The following is a 9,402-nucleotide window of genomic DNA, read 5'->3' as shown; positions in this document are numbered from 1 at the left end:
TTTCATAGTAAAAAAAAAAAATCAAAAGAGATATTCAAACCTTGCATTTGGTGTTGGACTAAGGGATTTTTTTTTGATAACGTGTTTCTTAACAGACACCGTGAAATGCATGCGTAGATTTGTTGGCTCGGTATTGTCTATGTAAATTTATAAAGATGTTTTAATACATAAGTTAATGAATAAACTCATTGAATATGATGAATGCTAAATACTTATTATATTTATTATCATAAATAAACTTACCACGTACAACAAAAAGTACATTTTTGTTGCAAAAACTTAAAAATAAAAAGGAAACAAAAATGTGATGATTATGATTTTTATGACGAATTCTCAAACGTTTATGGGTTGCCCCGTAAAAATGCTTATTGCATTTAGTTTATTATAATGATAATGAACTCCGGTAATAATTAAACGTGACAAATATGTAGATTCTATAAACAGACAGATGAACACAGTACGATACCATTGATATGTAAATTAAACCTATTCTACTCATAATATCTCAATACAACGAAACATTGGTTGGATTCTGCAAGGCCCAGTCCGGGAATGTTGTGATCTCCGGATATATCACGGCACCCCAAGTCGGAAGGCCAATCCACATTACGAGCAAGGTAATCACTGTCGGTCCTACTCCTGCCAGTGTCATATCCTTGATAGAGATGTGCCCAGCACCGGCCACGATTGCATTGCCAGGTGTTCCCACTGGCATATGGAAGGCATAACTGCAACACATCGTCGCCGGAAGCATCAGGTACAGTGGGTGGATCTTGATGACAACGGCCTGTGAGGGGTAGGAATTTTATAAATGTTCTGATGTCAGTGGGAAGAATGCTACAATCAGACAGTAAAAAATTCGAAGATTGAAAGTGAAGATTGACATTCTCATTTTTTCATTCGCGTTCGGCCACATTCATTGTCAGCTAAAAGCCTCTCTTTTTTCATTCAATTCTCTGTCACGAATATTTTTCGCACGTCTAAAATGTGAAATTTCTGTTAACATACGCACATTCCGACTTAATGGACGAATAGAGATGATAATTATTATTCTAATTAACTACTATACACACAGTTTGAGGAGATTAGAAGTATAATCGGGAGTTATGGTCCAGTTATATTTCTCAGTGAAAATTGTCAGTGACAGAAAAATGAATGAATAGGTGAAAAAATTCATTCACCAAAATGAATTTTATTTTGATCCCTCAATTGAGAATTTTCAAATTTCACGTTGAATTTCACTGATTGAAAATGAAAATTTTAAACTCTGGTTACAATGAATCCTACCATTTCGGCCAAAACCGGTAGAATGATGTTACTGATGGCAACGTTAGAGGTGAATTCGGTAATCGCTGAGGTTACCAGACACACAACGAACAGTGTTGCCAATGGCGGAAGGCTATCCAAACCAGACAAGGAAGCTCCTAGGAGAGCTGACATTCCGGTGGCTTGTCCGGCCTCGGCAAGTGCGAAACCTCCTCCAAGAAGGAATATGAGACTCCAATGTACATTTGTGTTAACGTACTTCCACGTGATAAGGGCTGGTGACGGTTCCCTAGGAAGAGGTCCTTGAACGGTGGAAATAGAAAGTGGAAAAATAGGCAAACATAAATGGCGTAGTTTAGTGTTACGTTTCAAATTATAATCGGTAGTAACCTGACTCATTGTTTACTTCGCAGTAAAACTATTTTGATGCAAATAGATTATGATAACACATTTTCAATCACAACAACCTTATCAGTTATCGGCTGGAGGCTCGTTCATCCAAGCAATACAGTACGTCGTCTTGTTTATTTTACATACATTCTTTGAGTTTTGCTTTGTGTCTGGTGCTGATATGCTTTACCTGGGTTCTTTTTGAAGTAGTTTGTCCATCCCCAATCAGCTGGCATTGTGAATAGCACGATAACAACCAGTATCGCTGGTGTGGCATCCTTTATTTTTCTGTAAATATTTCAATCAGCTAGACGAAGGTCAGCATAAGCAAGATGAATATTCAACTCACACTCCCGGAAATATGTCTGACCATCCTCTGACGAACCCTGGACTACGCGTAAAGAACAACACTATCGATAGTACAAACAGGACTGCGACACTGATTTCGCTCGACGTCATCGGTCCCATTTCCTTGTAACGTGTCTGTATGACTCGTTTTGCCACGGCTTCTCCTTCACGCCCAATGGACGACTGCTTTGCCTCCTTGCTGTGCGGTCTGAAGAGTCCCATGAAGTGCCACTGAAGATAAATCCACACTAGGAACACATCCAGCAACATCAGTGGTACGTTGAAAAACATAAAATCGGGAAAGTCGATTCCGTTTGCGTCTGGAAAGCGATTTTCGTAAATACCCTTGAAGGTCAGATTAGTGCCCGTTCCAATAAGAGTTCCACATCCTGATGAGAAAAGTTGTATGATTTTCTTTATAGTGATCCGAAATGTGATGTAAGCTGAATTTACCCCCAATGCTAGAAGCGTAGGCAGTTCCCAAAAGATAGCAAAGTGTAGTTTGCGATGGTTTCTTATGTCTACCAATAAGATCCGAATTAACTTTTATGAAAAACACAAGCATTTCAAAACATACTCATCTTTTGATTTGTCTTTGTTTTTGGATTTGTTGTTTTCTTCGGGACAATCATCAATCTCGTACATGTGACACAACCCTTGCTGAAATCGAACAAAGTAATTTACTGTATGTCTAATGTTATTTAAAACCAAACTTACAGATTCTAACTCTGCCAGAACAGCAAGAACGATAGGGCACATCATAGCTACAGCAGCCGTGTTGGATATCCACATGGACAGGAACATAGCGACTATGATCAACCCCAAGTGTAGTCTACGCTGACTGCATCCAATCAGGTCAATAACTTTCAAAGCCACTCGTTTATGTAGATTACAATATTCGATGGCCAGGGCGAGGATAATTCCACCGATGAACATAACGACTGGTTCCTTCATGTAGACCATGCAAGTTTTGCTCGTACTAAGAATCCCCATCAGTGGAAACAGTACGATGGGTAGCATGGATGTAATAGGGAGAGGCAAAGCTTCCGTAACCCAAAGTAGGGACATCACAATCACTACGTAAAGACATCGGAAGGCAGGTGACGATTCGATGACAAACAACAAAGTGGCCAAGGATGGAACTAGAAGCACAAACAACGTTCTCCAGTACACTTTTATGAACAGAAAAGCACGCTTGCAATATTCCATTCGGGCGTCTTCATGCGTTTGCCTTGTTCTGCGAAATTATTGAAATTTCAAGATTCTCGTTGACACTTTATAATTCAAGTCTTACGTTGCATGTTCTTCCGAAACATTCACATTCACGTCGATGTTTTCTTCAGTCATTTTGACCTTATATGTAACTCGGTTCTTATTTTTTACAAATTCTATCACGAATCCCAGTTTACCATATTCTTTTCTATTCACTTACGCCTAACGCAACCAAATAACGAATATATAAATCGAATTTTTGGAAGCATGAAATTGTCAATCATTTAATTGGCAATTAATTTAATTGGATTGTACTGTATAGTTTGAAATTTGTACTGTATAGTTTGAAACAATTATTGAGTGACTTTATTTCTCCCTTGACTTATTAAGGCAAAAGATGAAAAATTTAATTGAAAAACGTGAAAAAAAAAACTCAGGCCAACTATTCCACCAGATTCCAACTGAACGACTCAACCGAACGACAGAAACTATTCCCGATGTCCGTTACACGGTTACAACAATGACCAATATCGGTCAAAGATACGGTGGTCGGTAATCAGCAGCAGAGCCCCAAGCAATCACATTTTATAGTCATTCGTAGGTGATTTTGATACGCGATTGACACTCGTAGACTTAAGCCCTCATGTGAAATCGAAGGTCTTTTTGATAATAGTATGGCTAACTGATAGTACTTACAGCAGGCAGACGCATGAATTAGAACTTCTGCGGTGTTATCTGTTTGTGAATGGTTGCAATTTATGGAACTAAAACGAGAGGGAAGCGATGCAAAATGCACCTGCAACAACCACCCAGTCAACACACACACACTTAATTCAGATTGCCAGGATATCAGCATTTTTCCATTCTTTTGCCGAGATTTGCACAGCCGAGTAATCAGCAAACAACAATTTTGCTGAGATCTCAGCAATTTTGACAGTTCATTGCTGAGCTTCGGCAATTGTTTTGCTGAGAGTCAGCTAACAAATGTCACTTTTTGCTGGGATATCAGCTGATAGTTTTACTGAGCAGACGGCTGTGCGCGTTTTTGTCGAGCCCGCAAATCTGTTTTGAGTGTGCACGATCGCAAATGATGTTATATAGGATGCAAAAGTGGAGGCGATATACGCACACTTTACACGCGGTTCAATGGGAGCATGTACGTATATGGCCTCCACTTTGGCATCCTATTCTACTTTATATAAGACTTTGCAAAAAACGTTGTACGCAACTCGGTGCAGAACTCGATTTTTACAGCACTCGTGATAATTATCCAACTCCTAGCTAACAAGCTAGGCAGTTAACAGGTTTCGAGATACAAATATCCACCGCAGTTGTTCAATCTCATACAAATATCTCCCGGTGCAAGGGATACGAAACGGTGTCAAGTTCGAGTGGTCTCTATTCGAACCGATAAGTTCATCGTCAGTTATGGTTGAAATCATGAAATAGTTATTTATGCAACAAGTTGCAAAATGATGATTTTTTCAGCACGAGTTGTACATTTATCCAACGAGGCTTGCCGAGTTGGATAAATACGACGAGTGCTGAAAAAATCGAGTTTTGCAACGAGTTGCATACAACATTTTTTGTAATTACGAAAAATTCCCGTTCCGGGTAATCTATCTAGCTACACATACATGAAATCAGGAGGAACCACGTGGAAGCATCCATGCGCACCGGCGCAGTTTTTTGATCGATCAGGTAGGCTGTGGTGTAGAAGGTGTCACAAATTTTCAAGTTCCCGTCGTCATCGTCGTCCTGGTCGTCGTCAATCAGCAACATGAGAAGGAGCAAAAGGATTTAGCTTCTGCTGCTGCTTCTGCACTTGATCAGCGGCCCGAATCGGAACGTGGATATAGTCCTGATTTGGATTCGAGCTGCTAATTGGATGTAGGAGCAGCAGCTGTATCTACGGAAAACGCGGTAGTGAGCAAAATGTATGTACTGGCAAAAGTGCCGAAAAGTGCTACTTTTCAGCACTTTTAAGAGTGCCGAAAAGTACTACATTTCGGCACTTTTGTTTTAGTGGAGAAAAGTAGGCCGTTTCATCGTTGCAACCGCGAGTGAAAAGTATGGCAATAAGCAACGTAATTACAAAAAGGTGTTTTTGCAATTTCTCATCGTAATAGGCTGTTTTACCACACGCAAATCTGACAGGAAATGGCCTACTTTCCCACACCAAATTAACAGTGCTGTAATGGCTCATTGCAGCACTGATTTGCGTTGCGTAATGAACCATTACAGCACTGTTTTCAGTTTTAGTCAACTTCTTGATGCTTTCTGGACGCAGTTTTGAAAAATTGGGACAACTGCACAATATAACCTGTTATGATCAGATTTTCTTGAACATGGCTATGAACATCAGTGTGCAGATTGATGAAAAAGTTTTGTTTTAAACTATCCGCAAGGGTAATTTACGAAATTGCAAAAAAACGTTGTACGCAACTCGGTGCAGAACTCGATTTTTCCAGCACTCGTCGTTTTTATCCAACTCGGCAAGCCTCGTTGGATAAATGTACGACTCGTGCTGTAAAAATCTACATTCTGCACCTTGTTGCGTAAACTACTATTTTGCAATTTCTCATCGTAATAGGCTGTTTTACCTCACGCAAATCTGACAGGAAAGGCCAACTTTCCCACACCAAACTAACAATGCAGTAATGGTTCATTACAGCACTGATTTGCGTTGCGTGATGAACCATTACAGCACTGTTTTCAGTTTTGATCAACTTCTTGATGCTTTCTGCACGCAGTTTTGAAAAATTGTGGCCACTGCACAGTATAACCTGCTATGATCAGATTTTCTTAAACATAACTATGATCATCAGTGTGCAGTTTGATGCAAAAGTTTTGTTAAAAACTATACCCAAGCGGTAATATATGAACTTGCAAAAAACGTTGTACGCAACTCGGTGCAGAACTCGATTTTTACAGCACTCGTGATAATCATCCAACTCGGCAAGCCTCGTTGGATAAATGTACGACCCGTGCTGTAAAAATCGTCATTCTGCACCTTGTTGCGTAAACTACTATTACGATTTCAGGTCGAGAGTAGTTATTGGCCGCTATACTTTTCTTATATGGTCGAAGTTACGTCAGACAGGACCATGTGTTTTCAATGATTCTGGGAAAAAACTTGTAGTCGCATAAGATATCAAATCAAGCACGGAGTTTAAGGACGTTTTGAAGGGAACCCAGGGTGCTAGGGGACTTCAGGTTCTCCTAGCATTGAAGGAGGGTGCAGGGGGATATAAGGCTCAAATTCAGAGTTTCCCAGGGGTTTCAAGTGAAATCGTTTTAGTGGGCCTCAGGAGGTTTCAGAAGTGTTCCCGAGAGTTTGAGGAGGGTAGGGGTTCTCAAAAGTAAAGGTATGAGAAGGGTTTGAGGGCATTTCAAATCGTTTCAGCCGCTTGCACAGCGGTGCCTTTGGAGAAATGTCAGAATTATACCGATGGCGCTTTATAATCTGAGAATGATGCACTACTGTTAGCTAGATGACATTAGATTTCCCATGCTTCTTTTCAAGAAATAGTTGATCGCTAATTACGTGAACTTTAAGTTATTTTCTAAGGGTTATATGCTCCTGTGTGTTGTAGGCCACAGTAAATTTGGAGTTTTAGAAAAGGTGTGACTTGAATTTTAAGACATACCCTGAATGTTATAAACATGACTTGAATTGTTATGTAATTACATATTTCTAAAGATGTAAAATTCAATATTGAGCTGAAACTCTAAAACTGTTCCACTTAATATTTTTGGAGCACGATTTCAAAATCAGCGCTAAATTGTGCTTCAAAAATTTTGGGTCGCTGATGGAATTTCACGACTTTCGTTTTATTTTGTAAACTAGTGTTATTAGCGGGGTGATACTACAGGGGATGGCCAAAATGTTTGGGATAGGCAACTTTTTTATTCTCTGACAAAAAAGTTCAACAAGCTATAACTTTTCATAGAGCGCATCAAAATATCTCAAATTTTGACTGTTTGTCAACCTATTATGTGTGCATCATTGGTACAAATTTGGGCTCGATTGATTAATATTTCGCAAAGTTAGAACCGTTCGGGTAAAACACTATTTTTCAGACAATTCCTTTTTAAGGTGTCATATCTCGGAAACCAGTGAACAGAATTGAATAAAATTTTGAAAGTAAACTAACAATATGTAAATGCTTCACAAACTATTAAAACATAGGTACTTTTTAAACGTTGAAAAAAGTTATCATGGGTTGACACCTAGATTGACACTTTTTGGATTTTTCTCGAAAAAATGTAATTATTTTACATCAATATCAATAAATTTTAGTGTTGATATTTTCGGCTTTCAGTCTTCGCGTAATCATAAACGGATTTATGCTCTACACCTAGTGTAGAGCATAAATCCGTTTATGATTACGCGAAGACTGAAAGCCGAAAATACCCGTAACATAACCACAATCACAGTCGATCCCCATACATTAGTGTTGATATCCAAAGATTGTAAGCTTCTGTTCTCAAGTTATCTCTAATCAGATATATTAGAGCCTATTTAGATTGAAGAAAGAACACATTTACTAATTTTTGGGTGGTATTGTAAATTTGACCTATTTTCCACTATATGGGTAAAAATTTCAATCCGGTATAACTTATTTCGCCGTGAGAAAATATTACATTTTAAAACGTCGTATTAAGTATCAATATATTGTTGATAAACGTTAAAAAAATCATTCAATTCGGTTCACTGGTTTCCGAGATATGACAGTTCAAAAATTAGTTGTCTAAATAATAGTGTTTTACCCGAACGGTTCTAACTTCGCGAAATATTAATCAATCGAGCCCAAATTTGTACCAATAATGCACATATAATAGGTTGATAAACAGTCAAAATTTGAGATTTTTTATGTACTCCATGAAATGATACAGCATGTTGAATTTTTTTGAGGGAGAAAAAAAGTTGCCTATCCCAAACATTTTGGCCATCCCCTGTATTTCTTCCGACGTTTCGACGTGCGTAGTGGTATCCCTATAACCTTCCTGAAGAAGACCCATACCAAGGGTCAAAACGTCGGATGCAATAGTATCACTCCGCTTATATGTAACTAAAATGTCAACCATATAGGGGGATAACTCTTTTGATGTATGCACCCTTTATGCCTTGCATAAAAAGAGGAAGAGTACTGAAGCTAAATCAATATTGTGCATAAAAAAATGTAATAATGACGGTAACTATGGCAACGGTGGTCAGAGGGCGTTTAAACGGGAGAAAAAATGGAGGTTACATGGGGTCCCAAGGGTTTTCGATGGGTACTAAATAGGAGGCTTCAGAGGCGTTTAAGGGGGTTTCAGAGTCAACTCAGGAGGCTTCAGGGGGTTTCGGATGAGCTTCACGGGCGTTTGAGGAGATCTCTGGGAGGCAGCGAATCTCAGAAGCGCTTCATGGTATTTCAGGGGATTCCACGGGAGTTCCAATGGGACTCAGGAGAATTTCAGGGGGTTTCAGAGGGCTTCTTGGGGTCTCTGAGGCTCTTTAGGGGGTCATAGGGACGTCCTCTGAAACACCCAAAGGAATTTTAGAGGGGCACTTGGAGGTCTAAGAGGCGTTTCAGGGGCTCCTAGTAGGTTTAAAGCAGTGAGCTGTACAGAACTTTATTACCCCCATCTCACAATGCTTTTACCGTTATGTTCAGTGGTTTCTGATGGTCTCAGGTGCGTTATATGCGGCCGGAAGCAGGTATTCGAGGGATTCCAAATGCATTTTCGGAAGTTTCAGAATATTTTTGACGGGTTTGGAGTGGTGTGTTTACGATGCGTTTTCGGTGGTTTCAGAGGGTCTCAAATACGATACATGGGATCCCAGGAAGTTTTAGGGGGATTTCGGGGACACTTCAGGAAGTTTCAGAGAATTTTCAGAGCGTTTCAGAGATGTTGCGTAGGCGTTTTCTGTGGCTTCGGAAGGTCTCTGGTGCGTAATAGGCATTTTGGATGCATTTCAGGATTTCAGGATGTTGCGCAGCCATTTTCGAGAGTTTCGAAGGGTTCACGTGCGTTACATGCGGCCCAAGGGGGTTTTAGGAGGATTTAGGAGGCTTTTAAGGAAGTTTCAGTTTATTTTCATCGGGTTCTGAAGGCGTTGCATTTGCCTTTTTCGTGGTTTCGGAAAGTTTCAGATGCGTTGCATGTGGTCCGAGGGGGTTTTAGGGGATCTCGGGG

At 39.7% G+C, this 9,402-nt stretch overlaps 1 protein-coding gene across 1 annotated transcript; it reads right to left on the bottom strand.

The window, feature by feature from the left end:
* Nucleotides 1-316: 316 nt before the first annotated feature.
* LOC115259270 (protein I'm not dead yet-like) lies at nt 317-3,502 on the bottom strand. The gene is made up of 8 exons (XM_062848885.1): nt 3,299-3,502; nt 2,722-3,241; nt 2,582-2,664; nt 2,458-2,525; nt 2,006-2,393; nt 1,847-1,944; nt 1,288-1,568; nt 317-787 (listed from the first exon to the last, which is right to left on the bottom strand). The coding sequence occupies exons 1-8, from the start codon at nt 3,349-3,351 to the stop codon at nt 506-508; spliced, it is 1,773 nt and encodes a 590-aa protein (XP_062704869.1). The 5' UTR covers nt 3,352-3,502; the 3' UTR covers nt 317-505.
* Between the last annotated feature and the right edge of the window lie 5,900 nt (nt 3,503-9,402).

The sequence above is a fragment of the Aedes albopictus genome, chromosome 2 (assembly GCF_035046485.1).
Source record: "Aedes albopictus strain Foshan chromosome 2, AalbF5, whole genome shotgun sequence".
NCBI classification, from domain to species: Eukaryota; Metazoa; Arthropoda; class Insecta; order Diptera; family Culicidae; genus Aedes; species Aedes albopictus.
This window is presented reverse-complemented; position numbering and strand designations above follow the sequence as displayed.

What these genes read in the sequence shown, in the direction of transcription:
- LOC115259270 (XM_062848885.1), bottom strand. Translation starts at nt 3,351, where the DNA reads ATGACTGAAGAAAACATCGACGTGAATGTGAATGTTTCGGAAGAACAT. An exon ending in TTCTGGCAGAGTTAGAATCT is followed by an intron (nt 2,665 to 2,721) that starts GTAAGTTTGGTT and finishes GTTCGATTTCAG; the next exon opens with CAAGGGTTGTGTCACATGTA. An exon ending in AAAGACAAATCAAAAGATGA is followed by an intron (nt 2,526 to 2,581) that starts GTATGTTTTGAA and finishes TCTTATTGGTAG; the next exon opens with ACATAAGAAACCATCGCAAA.